The sequence below is a fragment of the Typopeltis vanoorti genome, chromosome 16 (assembly GCF_054136105.1).
Source record: "Typopeltis vanoorti isolate ZY-2024b chromosome 16, IOZ_Tvanoo_1.0, whole genome shotgun sequence".
Taxonomy (NCBI): Eukaryota; Metazoa; Arthropoda; class Arachnida; order Uropygi; family Thelyphonidae; genus Typopeltis; species Typopeltis vanoorti.
Genome location: NC_143564.1, coordinates 11,446,487 through 11,471,519, shown reverse-complemented (window position 1 = coordinate 11,471,519; position 25,033 = coordinate 11,446,487). Strand labels below are relative to the sequence as shown.

At 34.9% G+C, this 25,033-nt stretch overlaps 1 protein-coding gene across 3 annotated transcripts in view; it reads left to right on the top strand.

The window, feature by feature from the left end:
• The window catches only part of tei (irregular chiasm C-roughest protein teiresias), a 335,409-nt gene that overhangs the window by 295,476 nt on the left and 14,900 nt on the right, over positions 1–25,033 (top strand). For all 3 annotated transcript variants that reach the window (XM_090406158.1, XM_090406159.1, XM_090406157.1), the window contains exons 4-7: positions 891–1,160; positions 9,712–9,798; positions 13,533–13,708; positions 18,579–18,738. In XM_090406158.1, coding sequence (XP_090262284.1) covers positions 891–1,160; positions 9,712–9,798; positions 13,533–13,708; positions 18,579–18,738 — 693 coding nt within the window. The remainder of the gene's footprint in view (positions 1–890; positions 1,161–9,711; positions 9,799–13,532; positions 13,709–18,578; positions 18,739–25,033) is intronic.

Sequence of the window (25,033 nt, the reverse complement as noted above, 5' to 3'; positions counted from 1 at the left end):
AGATGTCTAAAGATATTGCCAAATGGTTGCCACGCACGGTTTCTCAGCATAAACGTCTGTTCTGGATATTTCTGATTAATTCTAGTATCTTATCAAACTTGAAGACAACAACTTGGACCTTGAAGACAACATCAATAAAAATATTTGAAGCCTTTGATATGTAACCACATCTCAAAGGCGAATGTTAAAAATACAGACGAATGTTAAAAATCCCATGGACAGCAAAAACGTCCAATCAAGAAGTACTGGAACAAATGGGGAAATCACGTGAACTTTTAGATACCATAAAAAGAAGGAAAACTGCATATCTTGGTCACCTACTTCGTAATGAAAAATATAAGATACTTCAATTGATTATAAAAGGGAAGATAAATGAAAGAAGAGGACAAGGAAGACGAAGAAAATCTTGGCTGGCAGATATCAGACAGTGGACTGGTATGAACTCTGAGAGACTGCTCAGAATAGCTGAGAATCGCTCAAAATTTGCCAAGGTGGTCGCCGACCTCCGATAGGAGATGGCACTCAAAGAAGAAGATCTTATCAAACAAGATTTATAAGTCAAGTTTTGAATCTAGATTATGACTGTGAGGAAAATTCGTTCTCTACATTAAACATATATTACATTATCATATGTTTATTTTAAAAGTTTGCATATTGTATTTTCATTCTTTTTCTGAATGTCCAAAGAGCCGTAAAGTTCGAGTTTTATTAATTATTAGTTTTAATTAAATTTATTGAAAACTTAAATTGGTTTTGATAACTCAAATCACAAATATTCAATTTAATTATTTTAATATATCTCATATTTTATTTAGATTTAGTACAGATTAATTAGCACTTTTATTTATAAACAGGATTAAATTTGATTCTTTCAACGTTTTTCATTTTAGATGTTCCTTCTTTTTCCATATCTCGAGAGCCTGGATTTGGCTTTCCTATCGTGGAGGGAATGGCCGTCTCTTTAAAGTGTGACGTAGACGCCAATCCTACGAGCATCCCTCATTGGGTCAAAGATGATGGTCCTCTTACAACAGAGCCGAACTCTGATGGGTACTTGAACTTCACGTCCATTAACAGGAGTCACGGCGGCTGGTACCGCTGTTCTACAGATCACGAATTTGGTGTGTTTGCTTCCTTTGGCTATTTCCTCAATGTACGCTGTAAGTTGGCATCGAGCCTCTTTCTCATAAGATAGCACTTTGCAAAAGATTATCTGTGAAAAATATTGTCATGTGATTATGTATAATCGAAACTTGATTGCCGTTCATAACGAAGGACAACAAAAACATATACTTTTAAGAAAACCAATACAGGTTGTTTGATTCAGAAAGACGCGACCCAAATCCGCTGATCTGAAGTTTCTGTTGAAGCAGCAATTCTCCTTACAGCTACAGACTACATGGTTACTTTTTTAATAAAAGGCATCGTGTTGTTGCGTCCGATATGACATACAAAATCTGCCACGATGGTGCAAAAGTGGACAGGTGGGAGGGCTAGAACTACATATCATCATTCAGTGAATGTGGATGTGTACGTAGTTGGCATATATTCGAAATCAGTCTCGATGTTTGCTTTCGTTAGAAATACACATATGGAATCTTGGTAGCTTGCGAAATTTGGCCACCCATAACACACGATATGTACTACAAGTTTGCAATATTTTTGAATGGAATTATCGTTTTAAAAAAAACTTGATAGCTTTTTTTAAGACAATACATCGTGGTAGTTTTTTTAACAGGCATATTCATGTTGTTTCACGTCTTGCAGATATGCATTGAATGAATTCTGAAATCGGTGTTCAGAAGCAAACAGACATGAATGCAATATATCAGGCATGTCAAACACTCGGGCTACATGCGGCCCGCCAAACTTTCTAACGAATATGGTTATTTAACTTCTGACAACACCGATTTAAATAAACATATTTAAAAAACTAACATTTCCACTTAAGATTATTTTATACGCCAAACTACTCTGCAATTTCTAAAGGAAATAATGTTCTATTTGACATTTCAAAAAATCTTGTTACACCACTGCATAAATATCGAATTTTTCCGAATTTTAACGAGCAAGTCTACGCACGCGGCTACCTCTGCTGAACAAAGCAATCGGAGGTTAGCCGTTAGCAATTTTCAAGTCTTAAGAAAGTGTAGTATTTTCTCTATAATTAATAAAGAATTTATAAAAATAATCTCGAAACCTTCAACCAGTATGAGTAAAAATGATGTTTCAATGATTACATTGAAGAACATCGTAATTTTCAAGAAAAATGAGAGTTACAATATTTTTGTATTCAAGGGGGAAAACAATGCATGCCTGATGTGTAAAAACTCTATTGCAGTTTGCAAAGAGTATAATATTAAAGGCATTACGATGCAAATCATAAAGAAAACTATGAGAAATATGTTGCGAAACTTCGTGAAGATAAATTGTCAGAATTAAAGTTGAACTTCAAAATCAACAAAGTGTATTTACTAAACCTATTGAAGATAATAGAGCTACGGTAAAAAAAACAAAAAAAAAACAGTTATTTGTTATCACATTTAATTGCAAGCAAGTCGAAACCATTCAATGAAGGGAAATTTATTCCCGAATGTGTTATTAAAGCAGTTGAAGTGTTGTGTCCTGATCAATTAAAGAAATTTAAAAATATAAGTTTATCTCGAAATACTATTGCTATCAGAATTGATGATACAGCCGGAAACTTAATGCATCAACTGAAATCAATAATTCCAACATTTCAGACCTATTTCCTTGCAACAGATGTATACGAGATATCGCTAAGCTGGCTGTTTTTATTCGCGGATGTGATATGAACGTAAAAGTAAGTGAAGAACTTCTAGAAATTATTCCTATGCACGATACAACCACTGGAGTTGACATATTTGACGCCCTCGTGGAAGTTTTGAATGAATACAATTTACCGTTAAAAAAGTTAGTTTGTCTTGCAACTGATGGTGCTCCTGCCATGACTGGTGTTGTTAAAGGAGTTGTTACAAATATAACAGAAATTAGATGGCTTTCCAGTCATAAAGTTTTAAAGCGATTCTTCGAATTGCTGGACGAAATTACCATTTTTTTTTAGAATCGAAAAATTATGATTGTGAAATATTAAAAAAATGATCAATGGATAAAGGAGCTGGCTTTTTCAGTTGACATTACAAGTCACCTTAAGTCAACTTAATCTTAAGGTACACGGCAAACATCAAGTAGTTACCATGTTATTTGACAATATTAACATTTTAAAAGCGAAATTATTACTTTGGCAAAAACAAATTCAAAAAGAAAATTTATCCCATTGAATGTTGTCAATCATTATTACAAAAATCACCGAAATTGAAATTTTCAGAATATGCCAATCAAATGAAGTTATTAGAAAATAAATTCGAATGAAGATTTTTAGATTTTAAGAAATACGAATATGGATGTTGGAATTCCAAAGTTCTATAATTATTTATCAGTCGATCGATACCCGAATGTGTTATGTGCAATTAGGCGTATTTTATCTATGTTCGTTAGCACATATTTATGCGAACAGTTATTTTCAACTTCCAAGAATAACAAAACCGCGGAAAGATCAAGATTAACAGACCGGCATGTGCAAGAAATATTGAAAATAATTTACAGGTCAACAAATTCAACCAAATTTTGAAGATTTCGTTAATGAAAAACGTTATCATGTTTCTTCAAAAAAATTATATAATTTTATTTAAATATGTAAACTTTATATTTTTGTAACATGGTTGTATTTTGCACTTATATACTCTAATGTTAATATTAAAAAATATGTCTCCTCTTTATTTCGAGATTTTTTTCTGTTGCGGCCAAGGCTTGATGTATAATTCTTAATTTGGCCCTTGGAGGTAAACGAGTTTGACAAGCCTGCACTAGACTACTCTCAAAAAAAGTAGACTACCCTAAAAAAATTATATATATACTGTATATATATATACTAGTACTTCTCAAAAAAGTTTCAGCTCATTAGCAATCTGGATGCTATTAAAATGGTTATGGAAAACCATAAAAAATTATATTTCCTCATTCTAGCTAGAAATTAGAAATAATATTACTAAAGAAAAATAATTTATTCTACTTAACTGGTTTTAAACTGAGAATTCCTTGTCAGGTGGCTTCTGAATTCACACAGTACAAGAATATCGTTAATTCATGTGACTTAATGAGATTAACTCACAATTTTTAAATCAACAGCGCAAAAGACGATTCAGATTCGTCAACTACAAACATGCACTAACCATAACTTAAACGAATAGACAACTTTTCTATTTTACGAAGGCTGGATTGTGGATCAATCCAGATGTCAGCATGGGTGTTTTCTCCCATCACTCGATGGAAGAACACACAACCTTCTCATTGGAGACCTAAAGCAGCTACAAAATGTTTCATGCTTGGTTTCCAAAGCCGGGAACCAAATTCTTGGAATATCTAATAACCCTTGGCCACCCATAACACACTATATGTACTACAAGTTTGCAATATTTTTGAATGGAATTATCGTTAAAAAAAAAAAAAACTATCTTGAAAAACGCCTATCCTTTTAATGATTCATCACGCTTCTACTATTCCTATCATCAAATTCCCCCTAGAAATAGGTCATTGTCACCTTGGGTCGGAAGTGCGATGCTTTAACTTTACTGTTTGCTTTATAATAGTTTTTTTTTTTTTCTTTACTCAAATGTACCTGAATTTTGCCCTTACGTGTTAGGCTTAATGGCCTGCCACGGCTACCTGAATGACTGAGATTTTTGAAAAATAATTTGAATATTACGGCTACTTATTTACCTTCGGGCCACGATTATGAAATTATACTGTAGGTATTATTTCCCAGTAGTGTCAATAAAGTCATATATTAACTTGAGAAGGTAAGAATGAAGGAAGAGAATTTAAAAGTAGAAGAACAATAACATGGATATGATTATGATATAGAGTAAAAATAATATGATATAATGATAAAAAAAAAAACGATGGTAGAAGACGGGGATATGTGGAAGAACGCTGATGGCTCATCTCCGTTTAATTGCTTTTGTGAGTTTAGTTGCTTTTATTTTCTGAGTCAGGAATGCCTCAGAAAATAAAACAATAAGAGCCGACCAAATTAGAGATGAAACAAATAAGCAGGAAAACTTGGATACCAATTATTTATTAGGAAAACAGCAATCAAATCTTCAGCGTGTTAGATTAGCATCGTATTCTGCTCCTTGAGGGAAATGCCGATGGCGACATTAAATAACCTTTCAGTACATCTTTAATTTTTAATGACAATTTCATCTCGACAGCTTTTGTTATATTTTTTGTGGTACACCACAGTTATGATCGATGAACATTTCATAAATACAACAAAAATGCTCTAAAAGCACTAATTATTGAAATGAAGTAGTTTAGTGATTAGCGATTTTTTCCTTCACCCCTTTCCACTGGAGTGTCGGCAGTCTCTAATGCAGCCTCATGACTTTTCTGAAAAAAAAATAAAATAAAATAAATAATAAATAAACTTTTGACCCACGGACAGCTCGCACAAGACTTTTCCCTTATATTGAATTAATGTTAAAGAGCTTTCTCTGTAAAAATTTCCTTTCTAAAATGCAAATGTTTGTTACATTATATTTACATTATAGTTAGTTATGTTTACAAATATCAAATTACTTTTGATGACTCCTAAAGAAGCAATTTTCATGAGCACAAACTAGCAACTTGCTTTATCTTTCTTGATAGATGCGTAGTTTGCTCCTATCTGACTGGGAAGAGGGAACAGAACGCGAGTTTCGCGAGCACATTGAAAGTACTCAAAGGTGGAAGGGCTACGAATACTTAACAGACGCTTCTAAAGCTCTTAGTTTCTAAAACCTTATTACGAGAGGACCAACCATGGAGGTTCAAGATGTTCATATTTTGCAGTCCTATGTACATACTGTATATGTGCATACGCTGAAAAACAACGTACTTTTTTGCGTTTATTCATATACTTCAAGATGCAATCAAGTATTAAGTAAATTAGCACTTAATCGGTATTCGGAGAGTTCATCAAAAAACAGTTAATCGAAAGACAATTCGTCGAAAAGGCAATTAATCGAATGAACACTCCATCGAACGACAATTCGTCGAAAATGCAATTCACCGAAAATTTTAACTTTTCGAAAATGTTATGATAAAAGTGATCGATTTAGAACAAAAACTGAACGGTGTAGAGTGAGATAGCAATGCTACTTTAATAGGGAATAATTATAGAACAAATGGTTTCCTATTGTCTTTCTTGTCCGATAACTGTTTCATGCTTGTTCATGGGACTGATTTGCCTGTTTACTAGAAGTAATATGCGACTTCAATACAGCAATTATTATGGGATGAATAAAAGTTTCAAAAAGCGAATCTGATTCAGATTCGCTATTTGAAACTTTTACAAGAAAATGTCGAACTGTCCCAGTTTTTCAGTTCAGCTATATTCAGGGCAAACCAAAGAAATAATGTGTCCAAATTATGTTACAGTAACTCTCTGACCTATCGGAATTAGTAGAAGTTGTTGGTACAAGAAGCTATCTGCACGGTTCAGTCTTTGTTCTAAATGGATCACTTTGATCATAACATTTTCGAAAAAAAAAGTTTCGAAATGATATTAGCAAATCCTCTTTGGCTGGATTAATTTAACGAAATTTTAGTTACAATTTTCAGAGAATTGTTCATTAGATGAATTGTCTTTCAATTAACTGTTTTTCGATGAATTTTCATGGAGCTCACTTAATCTTGTCACCGTAAGAAGTAGCAAACAAATAAATGTGTTTAATCAAAATATAAATGAAGTTATTTTTTAAAATATCATTAGTTTTATTTGATTATTTAGATGATTTCAGTCATTTCTGTTATGATAGAAACATTAGAAAGGAAAAAGACAGTATCATAAATTTAGAAAGTGCTGCAAATTTATTTGAAGCTGGGGTGGGGAAATATTTCTTCATTTCGAATAGAGAAGAATACGGAGTTCTTAAAGAATATTTTCTTGACCATGCACAAGTCAAAAAAGTAAGACAAAAATCAATGTCTACTTCAAATAAAAACACGTCTCGAGCACATGGGAGAGATATTTCTAGAAAAATGAACATGCCCTAAAATGAAAGCCAATTTTAGCTTATCTCAAGAACCTGACGAAACCAGCTACCTTCGGCCTATTAGTAGAGGGAAATAATAATCTCCGAAAGATTATTAACGATGAATGCTGTCAGGAGGATAAAGAATGAAACTTCCTAGAAGACATATGATACTGATGAAGCATCTCACAATGGTTTGGTTTCTACAGAGAGAGAGAGAGAGAGAGAGAGGCTTTGAATTATTACTGCAAGAAAAAAAAACATTTCATATTTATGGACTATCAACGAAATGTTTTTCATCTCCAGAAAAATCGCAATAATAATACAAGGATGAAATGAACGTAACCACCGCACTAATTATGGAAAATACCGACGTTTATGCACTTGAGAAATAATACGAGGTTGAATTGAGAACTTTATGTTCTGGCCCAGGGATGTCCTATTTTTTTTTTATAAACGCAGCCACATTTGAAATTATCCGTAACCTTGTGTGTAAAATTGTTTTGCTTTATATGTCCGATTTTTTAAATATTACATATGACGGAGTTTTGTTCGTTTATGGGTTTCAACAAAAACGTAGTACAAACATATAACATACGGAGGGTAGGGAGCACCCGGAAACTCGGGTTTTTCGTCCCCGAGAATAGGTAAACCGGTCCGCGAACACACGCAACTACAGACATAGGATAAGCCGGGAGGTATATGGCTAACTACATTATCCTCGATTAGCCACTTCACTCCTCGAATAAGTGGAGCAGTCGTCTCACTAGACCAGGGGTGTCAACTAATGTTTGCATAAGCTCGGCATTGTCCATACAGATATACCTGCGATCTACCTTTATCAAAATTGGCGTTTAAGGTATAAGATTTCTAATTTATGTTTAAACAAAGAAAAAATTATCGTAATATTATTTATGATTATTACAATATATTATTATGATTATCGTAATATTAATTAGTTATAATGCTTAAAAGAATATTGCAGTTTTTTAACCACACTGATTAAAATATTTCATTTTGAACTTCCTGATGAACCAGCATAACTTATTCTACACTGCGACGAGTTTGGGCGATGTCCACTGCATCAGTAGATTCGTCCAAATGAAGTGAAAAGGGCTGATAATCCTTAATATCCTGCATTAGTTGCTCTTTTAGATCCGAATTTATTTCTTCTACTCGTTTTGCAACTACATTTCGTTAATAGCAGCAACTATTTCTGATTTATTTTCAAAATTACAAAACAACGATTCATCTGCTTCAAGAAATGCTTTTTTAAAAATTGCACCATCACTAAAGGGTTTCTTATGTTTGGCAAGAATATGGCTCACTCTTAACGATGCAGTTGTTGATGTCTCTGAGTTCGATATTATTTTAATGAAACATAACTGCTGTGATGACAAACTTTTCTTCAATTCTTGAATTTTGATTTTTCGTAAATTTACGTGAATACGCCGTTTCATAGCTGCTGTGCACCGATTTCAAGTGTCGTTCCAAGTTCCCTTTTTTCGGCACAGAAACACTTCCATTGCAAATCAAACAACATTTGTCTTTGATCATAATAAAGAAATCATCATGTTCCCACTCTTGATGATAGTGATATGTCTTTGCTTTTTTCGTAGTAGTCATGATGGTACAATTTTAAATTATATTGAAACACTTTAAACTTCAAATTTTAAACTTGTAGCAGAGCACTAGCACAAAACAAACAACCGAGTTTGTACAGTGCATCAAAGCGAACCAAAACTCAAAGTGGGCGTGTCTATGAAGACGCATACATTTCCAAGTACACTCCACAACAAAAGTCTCATAGCGGGAAATTTAAATATTTTTAACTAATATTTGTAATTTTTCTATTGAAATTTTTGAAATAAAATTCAATTTAATATAATTGAATTATAAACTGGAATTATTATACAAAAAATATTTATTTTAATTTTTTAATTAAGTAAATTTTAAATAGAACCATAATATAGATTATTATTTGATAAATAGGTTAAAATTATTTATTTGCTTTATCGTATTCGAAATAATACTCATTATTAATCAAATACTCATTAGGAAATTTATTTTTCCGGGAAAATAATAAACATCAAAACCAACCGGTCCGCTTGACCGGTTAGCGTCTGCTCGACAACAGATTGCGGTTTCGAATCCCGTCGTGGGCATGGATGTTTGTCTCTAGATAGGAGGTGAAATGAACTTCATTGCCTGTTGCGAGACCACTAACCCACTTACTGGAGGCCTCAAGTGGCTTGAAACGTTCCAGGTTTAGTCTCTATAGAAGGGCTTCCAGAAAATAAATTTAAAAAATACAAGACTATATATCAGATTAATAAAAATAGAAAAAAAATCCTTAACCCACCGATGGTATCAATGTACCACAGGTTTACAACTTTGCAAATAAACTATTGCCTATGAACCAATCAGTATTTAAAATAAAAGCTACACTAGTTTAGTATGATGTTTACTTGAATCTTAAGTTGCTTTTACCTTTAAACGTCACTCAGTTTTATTGAACATTTCAATATTTGAAAATGTATTTGGAAATATTTGTGTCTAGATATAACAGACGTTTGATGTGCTTAGCACTGACTCTTTTTTTTTTCTCGAGAAGCAAACGGGCCTGAAGTGGTACAGCAACCGCTTCCGGAAGTACAAGCAACACTAGGAGAGGCAGTACGACTGGAATGTTCTGCAGAAGGTAAGTTAGTTTAGTCTATATTCAGGTGCAGAAACGCTAAATAAATCATGTACGTGAAGATGTCGGGTATAGTCCACGGATATAGCCTCTGATTAAAGATCACGGTGAATTAATATAGTTGGCAGGCAACTCCTATGCTGCATCCCCCCCCAAGGGCAAGTATTTATGCCTGTAGATCTGTGTGTGTGTGTGTGTGTGTGTGTTCACGGAGCCACTTTGCCTATTTTGAGGGATGAAAAAAATATATCGTATGCAGATTAAAATGTCTTGAAATGTTTTTTTTTTTTTTTCAAAACATTTTCAACTGAAGGTAAGCTAACCTGTCACATAGTCTCATATGGGGTAGAAGGATTTTCCCTCCAAGAAACAGGAAACTCGGGCTTTCATCTCGCATATAGAAAAACCAGCCAGGAGAACACACGCAATTTACATATAGTGTATACTTATAGGTACAGGACTAACTACCTTATTCTGGAATCACGATTAGGAAATCCAATGATATCTCGGACAGTCATCGACGAATAGGGTTGTTAAGAACCGTAGAAAAACATACAGATTAATAAGACCAGAGGAAAAAAGTTTAAGGATGAATTATTTATTCTTTGTTAATATTAAAGCACTATGTCAGCGAAAAACAAAACCACAGTTAAACAAATAAAGTTTTAATTAAAACAAAGAACAGAATGAAAACTAGAAAATCTTTTTAAAAATATTAAACAACACCAAAAGAAGCGTCAGGAGAGAAAACGGTTGGAAATAAAAGGAACAGATGCACACCTTGGTATTCAAAGAAAGTTCAACTAAAACTGCAATAGAAAATAAGTCATTTTGGAATATTTACAAGATAAATCTAAGGAAGATAATTATAAAAGTTTAAGAAATGAAATCAATAACCAACTCTGAGGGAAAAAGGATTAATTCTGAGATGACTATTTAAAACTGCTCAAACACGACTTCTATGGCGCCCAGAAACAAAAATAGGGTAATTAGAAACTAAAGAATCGAATTATGTGAGCACATAAATATACCCTTAAATCAACAACACTTGGAAACAATGATGGAGATTTAAAAATAACAGCACAACAAACAGAAAAAAAAAAATTTTTTTTTAATTAGAAATAGAAAAAAAAAAACCCGGAATAGATAAAATACTGAACGAGCTGTTAAAATATGGAGGAATAGAAATAATATTTAAGTTAACCAAACAATTTAAAAAGTGTTTTCGAAATAAAAACATTAAATAAATGAAGAAAATTATTACAATGTCATTTTTTAAAAAAAAGAACATAAAAGAGATTCAAACAATTACAGAGGGATTAATGAATTACTAGACACCTTGAAAAATGTGTTCAAAATTTATTCGAAAAATATAAATTAATCTCTGATATTAAATGAGAAACAACAAAACAAAATTTTAGACCTGGAAGTGCACGCGAGAAAGTAATATTGGCAGTAAAAGAAGCAAGAGAAAAATGGATAGAATATAACACTCCGGTTTTAAAGTGTTCTATAGATTTACGTCAAGCACTGGACACTATAAAATCACAAGATATTTTAAAATGACAGTGAAGAGAAGCAATGGAAACACAGATAATGTAAATCTTATTAAAGATATTTATACATATAATAAATGTGTAATTTTGTTGCACATTTTTTAATTAAATATAATAAATGCGTCATTTTTATCTTAACATATTGTTCTGTTTAAACAGAACAATATGTAAAGATAATAGTCTGAATATTTCAAATAAGACAAGTATATATAAACGTATAATAAGACCAATTTTAATTTGGGCATCTAAAACAAGAGTTTAAAAAAATTAAACACTACTACAGAGAAAACTCCTATAACACGTAAAGTGCGCCTTACAACGAGTAAATGACTTGATATGAAAAACAGGGGGGAGAAAAGTAATGGCAAAAGCATGTTAGCCGAACGTAAAAACAAACATAAAATAAATAGTATAATTATAAGAAAAGAAAAATTGAAACCATATATTAAAAGACCAATTGAAAGCCCACGGAAAAGACGGATTGTAATGAACACTCTAGCAATAGATAGAAGAGCTAAGACAGAAGAAAATTTATTGTCGATAAACAGCAGCCTCGAATTTTTTTACAGAAAACTTTAGACCTATCAGTTTTATCTCGTTACAAAGTATATTAGCTAGCCTAAGAAGTTAGCGCAACCTCTGTTTGTACAAATTTAAATAAAATTAAAAAGAACTAAGCTGTCTTTGTAAGATACTAGAGAAAATGGTTAATGCCAGACTTCTCTGGTATTTAGAAAGCAACAATTTTCTCTCCAGTACACAATGTGGTTTCCGTAGACATCGATCAACTTTAGACCATTTGGTTCGTTTAGAAACTTGTATAAGAGATGCATTTCTGTAGCAAGAACATCTTGTGTCAATTTTTTTTTTTTGACATGGAAAAAGTTTATGACACAGCCTGGAGATATGCATATTAAAAGACCTTTATAACCTAGATCTCAAAGGACGCCTCCCTATATTTATTAAAAACTTTGTGTCTCCAGGCGAACTTTCCAATTCAGAGTGGGAAATACGCTATCTCGACCATATCATCAAGAACAGGATGTTCCTCAAGGCTCTGTCTTAAGTGTGCTTCAGGTTTACAACCTTTAAGGGGTTGTAGTCACATAACAAAAAAATAAAAAAAGAAAAAATTCTGTTTAAAATAAATAAAATTTATTCAGAACTCTAACAGCTTCAGTAAGAGTAGTAATTAGTGAAGTAAAGGGTTATTTAAAATTCAATCCAAGGCAGATACGATCATCAGAGTACAGCTCCTCTAAGACGGAAATCTATCGACGTTGTTCGAAAACCATCTAATTCAGCTCAGTTGATAAACTACAAAAATATTCTTCATGATGGGATTGGAACATAAGTGTTTTCATCCAAAGGCTACTTTTTTTTCTTCACCGAGGAACATATCCAAGAATGGTAAAACTTTTTTAGACGTTTTGTAATACTTGAATTGTTCAAAAACAAATGACAAAGAAATCAAAATCTTTAATCGTATAAAATATAAAAGTATAATTTGCATATATTCGTTGGATGAAAGCAAAATGAAGAAAATACAGTCGTTCAAAATTACGAGATGGAAGGGTGAAACCAAGTAAAATAAGATCTAATAGTAGAAGCTACAAAAAGAATTAATGAAACAATCCTAGCAAAGATGAATTATGAAATGCAGTTTACTTGTCCATAAAAATATATTTGTTTGGACTTACTACATCAAAAATATACCCTGAAAGGAATAATGTTTCAAGAGTATTTCGCTAGGCAAATGAGTATTATGAACGTGCCTAACTAATTTTGAAGCTATATTTTGTTTATGCAATACTCAAAAAGGTGTTTACATGATTAAAAGATGGTTTATTAATCAGATCCTAAATGTTTTCTTTATTATACCTAATAACTGAGAAGTATTTATGTCATATTAGTTGTATTTATGTCAGAAATTTCTTAGAATGATTAAATTATGAAAGGACAAGAACTCTTCCTGAATTGGTTATATTCAAATTCTTGTTTTAGAAATGCATTTAAAATAAGCTACAAATTAATGGTTTAAAGATAAATTCTTTAATTAGAATTAGTTTCTGTTTAAAAGCACAGTAATGAATTTGGCATTCTAAAAATAAGCAAAGGATAGATGTTAGCAAGAAATTGTTTACTTTTCTTTTTTTCTTTTTTTTTTTTTTATGTATGCAGGCCGACCTGAAGTTACTGCCGTAAACAAATCGCTAATGGCCATTGCTGGAAGATCAGCGATTCTAGCAGGCCAGCTCTGTGCCAATCCCCGTCCTTTACGTATCCACTGGATAGTGCGTCACACGGCACTAAAGCCAGGAGACATCAACTATCCCTACATTGCCTACAACATAACGGTAAGAAGTTTATTAGCTCAATCAAATATCACGTAATTAAGATTAAAACCTGAATGCATTACTTAATTAGTTTTAATTCTATTAGATCACAAATTTCTCTCATTGCAAAAGACCTAAAAATCCCATAAGACGAGCTTCCCCAAGAAATCGTTCTTAAGAAACTTTTCTCAGACAGACAAATAGCTTGTTAGACAAACAAATATCAGCAACCACCTGAGTTTCCACAGGTGTATGCCTATATTTATCTCCCATATTTTTCCAAAGATAACAGCAAAATTCAAACCGGTGAAATTACTACGGTAATTTGATGCTAACGGTTTATCTTCTTTTACTCTCAGTAACGCCAAAATCACCAGACAAGATCAAATCACTCTGCTTGGACTAACATTTACTTCCAGTCTCTCCTGACATCAACACATCACATCAATAGCCTCCTCAGCATCCAACATACTTGGCATTCTCTTTCCATCAAAAGGATATTTTACACCCAACCAACTCCTAACTACATACAAATCCCAATCCGTCCATGCCTAGAATACTGCTCACATGTTTGAGGTGGTGCACCTAAAACGTCCCTTAAAATCGTTGATGCTATCAAAAGGCAAATAATTAGACTCATTGATGATCCCTCTCTTACAGATTCACTTCGACCTCTATCTCGCAGACGCAGTGTTTCAGCGCTGTGTCTATTCTACAGGTACTTCCATGGTCATTGCTCCAGTGAATTGGCAACTATTCTTCCTTCACTTTCGGTTGCACATGTTAATACAAGAGCAACAGCTCCCCAGCATCTCTTTTACTGTGCATCTGCAAAAGCACCGAAAAAAAAAAAACATCAATAAACTTCTATCTCAGTCCTCATCTGCAGTGGACACCCAGGGAGGGGCCAAGAGGCCCTTCCCCCGAAAAAAAGAAAAAGGAAAAAACAGTAGAAAATTTTCCAAAAATCTTTTCCTAATTAAAATTATATATTTTTTATTTATATTGCGTCGTGTCTTCTATTTCTACACTACTTATGAATTAGTGGTCACATAAGGTGGGAATACCCTATAGCTCTCGGGAATCACGGCCACTGTTGAACGCGAACGAAGTATTGCTCCGTCGGACCGAGAGCTACTTCGTTTGCCCGAGCCGGTCCAAAGGAGATCATGGGTATCATGTATTGGCGATCACTGCAGATGCTTAGTCATAGGTCGTATGCAATGCGTAGTGTGTATTCTCAAATCGTATACTTAACTCGGTCCCCCCCCCCCAAGATTAAATCCCGAGTGCGCCACTGCTCATCCGCGCCCCATACTTACAGTTCTCTTGTGAACGGGATTGATATATATATATAAAAAATTCAGAATACTAAAAAAATTGTCAACTGTTGATGTTTTTGGTATAAATACACGACAAGAAATGCTACTGTTAATGAATGTAACAAATTGCTAAATAAACGACTGCTGATATTTTCCAAGATCACTTGGAAAATGTCAGCTGCCGATGACAGTTTCACTTTTGCAACTCTCACTCGGTTAACTGACACTAAACAATGACACAAATAATACTGGCCGTTCTAGGACACCTCATGTTTCTAGTTTGACAATGCCTTCTTTAAGAAATGCTTGTGCCATGGGAGCGTTACTTTAATTAACACGAAAAACACAAGGAATAAATAATACTATTTATTTAAACCCATATATTTCAGCTTGAATATTACAGGCCATCATCAGTGGGGTTGTAATGAAAACTATTACAACGTACTCATACTATTTCTTCCACCTCAACTATTACAGCAGGAACTCAGAATCCATTTCGATAATTCTTAAAATACAATTTAGTGGCTATTTTTCTTACTATCAACAAATTATCAGCATGGTTTCCATCTTCCAAAAATGAATCCAAGATTGTCTGCTGTAGACTTAAATAGAGACTTGGCAGCTAGTGGGATTAATGTTTCTGACATGATAGTCCATCGAAGATTATTGGAAGCAGGAAGGGACTATCCACTGACCAAAAAAAAAAAAAAAAAGAAACAACTCTTGCTAAGGCTATGCACAAAAAGAGGCTCCAGTGGGCAAAAGTGTACAAAGATTGGACTGTTGATAAGTGGAAGATGGTCATATTCTCAGATGAGACCCATTCAAGAAGATAGAGAGATAGAGAGAGTACCCTATGTTTGCGAATCAGTGGCTAAGAAGACTTCTCCCGTCCACCTTCAACAAGCTTCTAAACACCCAGCTAAAAAGATGTTCTGGGGGTTGCTTTACACATGACGGTCCAAGATCACTTGTGCCTGCTGACCGAATGATGAAAAGTGACCAATGCATAAAAATATCAGAGAAAATAGTTGTCTCACAGATATAGAAAGACAAAGAAGTCATCCTCCAATCAGTTCCACTTAAGAAAAAGAAAACTGAAAGAGTTCCTCAAAACTCACATCATTAAATTGCTTCAATGGCCAGGTGTCTCTGTTGGCATTAACCCAATAGAAATTTTATGGGCCATAGTGAGAAAGAGACATATAAAAAAATTAAATTGTGCTACAAAGTATAATTGATCCAATCCATTATAAAAGCGTGGTTTCGAGATGCAGAAATAACAAAAATGTGTTCTACGTTGGTAAAATACATGCCTAAGAGAATTAATGAATTTATTAGGAAGAGAGGACCACATATAAATGATTAGGTAAAGTGGGAGTTTACTTTTTGTATTTATTTTCTTGCGAAATTAAACTTTTTCTTTAAAATGTGAGTGTTTGGATTAATTTGTTCGCTACAGTATGTAGTAATGAAAACCAGAATTATTCTTTCCTCACAACAAGGCCAAGAAAAAATAATGCAAAAAAATAATTTCTTTAAAAATAATTTATTTAAAAAAAAATGGCTGAAATAGTTTTATACCTGTTCCAACCTAATTACTGAGAACAATTGCGCGTGACGATGATGAATTTTCTTTTTTCAGCTACACAACATATTATTGAATATTATGCAATTTTAAAAGGAATATTTTACAAGAAAATATCTCCACTGTTATGACAAGAATGTTTAATGTTTACCAGCAGTAAAAATTATAAATTCTATGACTTCTCACTTTTCTAAAACGACATTTAATGGATGCATGTCCACAATGAATGGTGTTTCGAAAAGATGCGAAATTTCAACTGCTCAGATACTGACATAAAAACATTTTAAACTTTATCTTTTTATTCAGGCTGACATTATCTTCTGACTGATCCCGTGAGACACTGGCGCTATTTGCGGACCTTTTAGCAGGAGCTTCCTTTCTCAAAGTCATTGTGATTGCCATTTGCATTGGCAGTGTCAGGCCAAGCATGTTTTAATGTATGCATCTAGAAGGCCGATGTAACCGGCGTATTTCTAGGCCACTGTTCCTATGCATTTCATATCTATTCATCTTTTGTTTTCGAATATAAAGAGGCTTATCAGAAAACGATGTGATCATGACAACGCTATTCTGTGCTTTTATTACTGCTTTAGAATGCAGTTTATGATGGCCTTGCCTGAACTGGCAAAATGGTGAAGCTTCAAGTGAATATTTGTAGCGATCACTAAACAACCTTTCTTGGCATATATACTGTTAATATAATTTGATTTTGCTCACTTTAAAATGGTATGCCGGAGAATAAAGCGGGGATGAAAGAAAAAGAAAAAATAAATAGAAAAAATTCAAATCAAAGCCAATAAAATGTAAAAATTCTTTCATCAAATAATTACATATTAATTGCTTGATTGTTCAAATTCCTGCTGTTTACGCTTTATCATAATGACAGATTTACGTTATACTAACTGATAGATAGATAGATGGCATACGTTTGCACAAAATCCTACAAGTGCTTCAAAATTTACAAGTTTATGACATGAAGACTGGGTTTTTGTCAGAAATAATCTAGACGTATAATTTTGTTTTGCTTAATTTTGTGAGTACACATGAAACTATAATTGAATCGATTGAACAAAATTTAACCTAAAAAATCAATTTTATTAAATTTAATCCAGCTAGCCAGTCAGTGCAGAATGATTAATATCAGTTCGAATAATTTTGCCACTAAAAGTAATTGAAACCAAAAGTGATCCACATGGTCATCTTCTTGTGTGTATTTGTAGTCTCAAATGCGTTTTAAATTTTATTCAATAAGAGTGAACTAGAGCCTCCATAGCTCAGTCAGTATAGACGAAGCCTTTTGGTAGGAATGGCCTGTGTTCGATTCTCGTCAGTGATGTGAGGAACCTTTATCTGTTTTCTTTCGACAAAAAGTGAGTTAACCGGCCTCATACGGAGGTGGGGTAGTTTCTCCCAGTGACTCGGGTTTTCCATCCCTCAAAACAGGCAAACTGGTGCCATGAACACACACACGACTACAGTCATAAATATACTATGGCAAGGAAGGTAACGGGAAACTTTGCTCATAATTATCTCCCTAGTATGGTCGCATACAGCTAACCCCACCAGCCGTATGGCTGAGGGAATAGGAGAGGAAGAGTGAAATTATTGTAATGAATTGAGTCCGGAACAGGCCACTTAAACCTGGAAAGGAAGAAGTATTATTCAACATATTTCCCCCCTCATGTCCTTGCAAATTATCCGATTAAAATAAAAGTGGAATTGCACGCAGTCTTTTCTACAGATTCGAAATACCTACTTTCAATAAAATCTGTTGAGTCAGATTCCTGACTCAACAGATTTTATTGTTGCTAAGTACGAATAGATAGATAAAACTTAACTAACAGGTGCTTATTTATTTAGGGAAATAAAAAAGAAATTATTAGAGTTAGGTCTTTTAATTTGAAAAAAAAAATGCTGCTTAATTGTCTTTTACATATAAAACGTAACATGAAATTAATAACACACTGCATCGCCTTTACAGGAAACGGAAACTCCAAACTGCTACTTGAGTGCGCTAGAAATCAGTCACGTGAGTCCTGCAGATGGAGGCGAAATTTTCCTCATTGTGAAGAATGCCAGGGGTATTGACGATGCCGTTTTTATACTAAACGTAACACAAGCTAGTTTCTCGGTATCAAAAGGTAAGAAATCAAGCAGTCTGTTAATTTTGAGAATACTGAAATTATCTGAATAATTCATTTTTGCATGACTCACACAGAATAATGCGCAAAAATAAAATACGAATATGCTAGAAGAGAACAGATGGATTGCGTTGTTCACACAGAATACAGGAAATATTCTTACCTCTCATTTGTATCCACTCATGCGAAAGCGACCTTGGTGGCGTGTTTCAGGGAGAGGAATGAATTCCGAAACGAATTTTTCATTCATTTCAAATTTAAATATTTATATTTAAATTAATCGTACAATTAATTATACAGTAGACATTAGATTAAGTAATAAGAGATGCTTCACTTAGGTGGAAACAGTCAACGATTATCACAGGATAAAGCTTCTAAAAGTAAAACCAAAGTTTAAGAAAATTTTAAAACTGAATTACAAAAAAAAAAAAAAAAAAAAAAAAAAAAAAAAAAAAAAAAAAACAGTAGTATTGACATGGTCGGCTCGTGCATAGGCACTGTGGAACTGCAGCACCCCCAATTTTTCTCGATATATAAATATATTTATTCATTTATTTATATTTGCTTGTAATATTTAATTTTATCATCAACAATCCTATACCATTCTCTTATTTTGTATAAAAAATAATAAAAATCCATCTTGTAGCACTTAGGAGGGCGCTAGCGGCACTGTGTTTACCACAGTGTCATATTGCTATGCGCACAAGCATATGCACGTCATAGTGAGATGCGAGCTATTAGTGTAATGCGGCACTGTCCGTCGCGCAGTTCGAGTGTTGTTTATATGCAGTTTGAGCCAGTAGTAGAGTGTTCGTAGTGCTTAACGTGTTTACTCTGTCTCTTTAAATATTTGGACATTATAATTAAAGACATAACATTTGTTATAGTTTTTATTTTAGAACATAATTGGGGTTATTGATAATTACGATCTCAGAAAAGCAGCCTCAAGAAATAAGTTTTGTGACAATAGTAACTGTAAGTGAACTACAAATTCTTCAACAGTCACACAAACATTAAGGAAAAAGTTATTGACCTTTTCACTCGAAACAAAACAAGAAGAATAGATTTTATTTTTAAAGTCATTTTGAATTACAAAAACTTATAATTTTATCGATAATAAACAATATTTTTTCATGTTTAATTTTTTTTTTAATTTTTATCATAATTTTGATCTTTTATCCAAACACGTATACACTGTACTTACAGTGTGTATGTCTATTTCGAAAGTTGCAGCACCCCCCACGATTTCAAGCCAAGAGCCGCCACTGAGTATTGAACATCTCCTTACAAAGCTCAGCGTGAAATAATATTAAGAAATAACATACTAAGAAAGAGGTGAGAACATCACGACAACGCAACTTCGGTTATCGCTTTCTTTTTTTGCTGGGATGGCGATCCGAGTTTCTGGTAGGAAAAATCCTGCCTCCATACTATAATCATATCTTCTAGCTGAAAAGCTTTTATTTATAAGTGTTCTGCTCGTTCTACGACGAAATTCATCAAAGTTCTTTCCAACTCAAGGGGTCTTCGCTGTCGAGGAGCTGCATTCCTATTTTTTTGTGAATTCCACCTACAAAAGGCTATGAGACAATAGTATATTGAGTGCTATGAGTGGGGTATGGACTGAATAATCGGAAACTTTGCTCTGGAGAAAATACGTGGAACTTTTTAGGCCACGTCAAGCTTACAATAAGCAGAATAGTGGTCTTATTTCTAAGAAATATAGTATTAACCCAGGTCGATTTCCATGATGGCAAGTTTCCATTTTCTCCATCTATTTAACAAAAAATTGAAAGAATATAAAATTCCTGAATCACATACGTGGGATCTGATATCTACAGATGAAAACGGTAAAAAAAAAAAAAATGTGTGTGTATATATATATATATCCGTATATATACAGACTGATTATAATTAAAGTTCACATTTCGAAAAAGTGTAACTGGGTAACTACTCAGCGGAACAATTTAATATTTAACATAATGATGTGTGCGGCAATGGCATTTTATTTTGCGCAAAAAACCAACATTAGTGCCAAAAGTTACCACTAGGACGATGCATGGCGCTGCAATACCTGTAAATTACGTATGATACTTCTAGTGTGTAGTAAAACGCTGCGATGTAGTAAAAACACCAATGACAGTTAATTGCCTGTGAGCAGACAACGTGTTAAAGCACAATGTCACCATTAGCGAAGGATCGCGCACTTTTCGTGAAGTTATTTTACCGAAATAACAGCTGTGCCTTGGCAGCATTGCGAAAGTTCAGAACATTAAAGAGATTAAAAACGAGTCCTATGACCACAAATGATTTACGCAAAATGATCCGGAAAGTTGAAGAAACAGGTTCCTTAGATGTTGAACGGCTTATTGCACGGTCTTTAGACAAACCCGTCAGCACTGTTCACAAAGTCGTAAGGCAACTTCTGAGCTGTTATCCTTACAAGATTTTCCACGTTGAGCAATTGCTTAATCCTGACCGAGGTGCACGAGAAACATTTGCCTTGCAGTTTCTTGCTCGGACTGAACTGGATAACGACTGGCCATGGAACATTTTCTGGACTGACGAAGCTCACTTCCATCTGGAAGGTGCTGCGAATACGCACAAATGCAGAATTTGGTAAACCGCAAACCCACACGTTATGTCACAGATTCCATTTCATTCTACAAAGGTCACCGTTTGGTGTGGTTTTACAGCGGAATTCATTGCTGGATCTTTCTTGTTTGAGGAGCTCGGTCCTGCTGGTCTCGTTACCTGCACTGTTAATGGCCAGCGATATGCATCTCTCTTGGAAAATCCAGTGATTCCAACACTTTAACAAAGTGCCTGGATTCAACAGTTTTTATGCCGTTTTCGTGCAACGTGGGCTCGCCGGATCTGAAGCCATGCGGCTTCTGGCGGTGAGGACATCTTAAAGACGTTGTCTATAATGGACACACAACCAACTTAGCGCACCTCAAGACTAGCAATGCCATATCCACATTTCGAATGAAACTCTACGTTCTGTGATTGAGCATGCGAGTTTGAGATTTCATCACGTTACCAAGGACAGCATATCGAACATGTTGCTGTGTAACCACACGTTTTGAATTACCCACTACGGTAATGCAGCGCCATCTATGAGTTATACTGATGTATTATCTGAGCAAATTCCTAATTTCTTCCTAGGCATTCCAATCGTAATAACATTCACAGAATAGTCACAGTTCTGAAAATATTTGTTTACGAGAATTTCGATTATGTAGAATTTACTTTGAAAAATTGTCTCCTTTCGTTCTCTCAAGGCGTCCATTTTGCAAGCTAGCAACATTGGTTAGTTGCAAATTTTCGCCTTATGTAACATGATTAAACTAAGTAACACGATTTATTCATAATATTAAATTTAATATTTTAAAATTTAATATTCGTAATATTAAAATAAATAGTCGTAAAACGACTAGCAATCAAACACTATGAGAATCACATAGTGTTTGAGTGCATGAATCATGTATTTATATATATATATATTATTATTAATTATATGAAAAGCCAAAGGCTTCAATTCGGCGACATGAACTTATTTAAGTTAAGGGATATTATATCCCATATTGTTTCTTAGCCAAATAAGAAACTCAAAGAGTTTCATGCCGAATATAGAAACTATATAAAGTTCGGCGATTCCAAGCGTAAGCAAATACCTGGATAGTGCAGCACCTGATCCATTAAGTAGTGCAAGCTGAGGCAACTCATAGAAAGGGTGGAGCAAGCTGCATTCACTATTCTTGATATATACCCATAATGTGAACTTAGCTGCTAGGAGCTGCATTATTGTTCAATATTATGAGAGAACGATCACTACCCAGACCGGTTTCAACATTTTTTGTAGTAGGTAGATCTTTTGTATAGGTGAAGCGGGCTCTAAAAATAAGACGATCCCGAAAGATCCCAACTCAGCGTTGTTCCACTCGATGACAGGCTCACCCCGTCACCGAGAAGAACTTCTCAGCATTGACTCTACCCAGTGGCAGGCTCACTCCACCACCAAGCGGAGCCATAATATCAGCGGTGGCGCCAATCAGAGACAGGCAAAAACCTACCTCCAAGTGGAGCCTCTCAAAGCCAGATCTCAAAGATAAAACCGGTTTCCACCCTCATTGGGATCTCATCAGTGAGTAGGTAGACCTAGTTAATAGTTAATACCAAGTTTGAAGCGAACAGAACTTACATCCCTTTTATGAGAATTGCCAAGAAGGTGTCCTAATAAATTACTAATTATATGAAGAGCCAAAGGCTTCAATTCGGCGACATGAACTGATTTAAGTTAAGGGACATTATATCCCATATTGTTTCTTAGCCGAATAAGAAACTCAAAGAGTTTCATGCCGAATATAGAAACTATATAAAGTTCGGCCATTCCAAGTGTAAGCAAATACCTGGATAGTGCAGCACCTGATCCATTAGGTAGTGCAAGCTGAGGCAACTCAGCTTGAACTACCTAATGAATAAGAAAGGGTGGAGCAAGATCCGCCCTTTCTTATTCGGCTAAGAAACAATATTGGATATAATATCCCTTAACTTAAATATATTATTATTATTATTATTATTATTATTATTACGGGCAACTCCTCAAGGGCTCACTTTAGTGAGTACGGGCATGGCAAACCCGAGGTACCTGATGCTGGACCATGCCTTACTTCATGTAATATATATCTGTTATATTATTATGTAGACTGGTCCCTCCTCTTCTTTCTTTGCTTCTTTCTCCTCTCCTTGCTCCTTCCCCCTGATGCTATTAGAGTATTCGAGGGCTAGGGGTGAGTCTTTTCTATCTTGCTAAGTCATTTCGTCTTATGCAGCCACCGAAGGAGGCAAGCTAGCCTCAATAGGTGCCGGTCCCAAGCCCGGATAAATGCGAGGGTTGATGCCAGGAAGGGCATCCGGTCGGAAAACTTCAGTGCCAACTCAAACTATGATTATGAGTCGAAGAGAAAATGATATAAGGGCTAGGGGGTACCCCTTAAGCGACGCGCAGCCACATCGCCCTACAGCTGTGAGAAGTGGACGAGGGCTACCGCATCAAGGGCGGGTGCGGTTAAAGAAGCAAGCCCAGCAGGTGGAGAGGATGTTGCGAGTGGGAACACTGAATGTTGGAAGCATGACTGGAAGGGGAAGAGAGGTGGCAGACATGATGAGGAAGAGTAAGTTGGACATTTTATGTGTGCAGGAGACAAGGTGGAAAGGGGGAAAGGCAAAGGAACTGGGAGATGGATATAAATTGTTCTACTCTGGAGCGAATAACGAGGAAAGAAATGGTGTAGGAATTGTGGTGTGTGGCAGAATGAAGGGTGAAATACTGGACGTGGGTAGAAGGAACGACAGGATCATGCGAATGAAATTGGGTCTTGGAGAAGAGCGTGTGTCATATTATGTGTATATGCCCCGCAAGTTGGTTGTACAGCAGAGGAAAAAGATGAGTTCTGGAACGTGTTAGATGAAGAAATGAGGGAATTGGAAGAAAATGAGATGGTGATTGTGGGAGGAGACTTGAACGGGCACATAGGAAGACAGAATAGAGACTGTGAAAGGGTGCATGGTGGCCATGGAGTGGGAATGATGAACTAGGAAGGAGAGAGGGTTGTGGACTGTGCAGTAGCGTTTGATCTGGCAATTGTGAACTCGTTTTTCTTCAAGAGGGAAGAACATTTGATAACATTTAGAAGTGGTAACAACAGCTCACAAATTGACTACATTTTGACTAGAAGAAAACATCTTAAGGTTGTGACAAATTGTAAAGTAATTCCAACAGATCAAGTAGCACAACAACACCGATTGCTGTGCGCAGACTTTAAAATAAGATCGAAGATAAGAACTTCTGGTCGCCATGGGATGAAGACAATTAAGTGGTTTCGCTTAAAAGATGAGAGTGTGAGGAATCGTTTTAGGGAGAGAGTGTTAGAGAGGATTTCGGATGGACTGGAAAGTGTACAAGATTGGTGGAAACATAATTCAAAAGTAATCCTGAGCTGTGCAATCGAGGTGCTTGGTGAGACATCTGGAAAGATTAGAGAGCAGAAGGAGGGTTGGTGGTGGAATAATGATGTACAAGTGGCAGTGACAGCTAAGAGGAAGGCAAAGCAGAAGTGGGATGAGTCAAGAGTGGAAGAGGACAGAGAGGTGTACAAAGAGAGAAAGCAAGAAGCCAAGAGAGTTCTGGCACAGGCGAAGGCCATGGCATATCAAAATCTGTATGATCAATTAGAAACAAAGGAAGGACAGAGAAAAATTTACCAACTAGCGAAATGTAGAAATAAAGCAG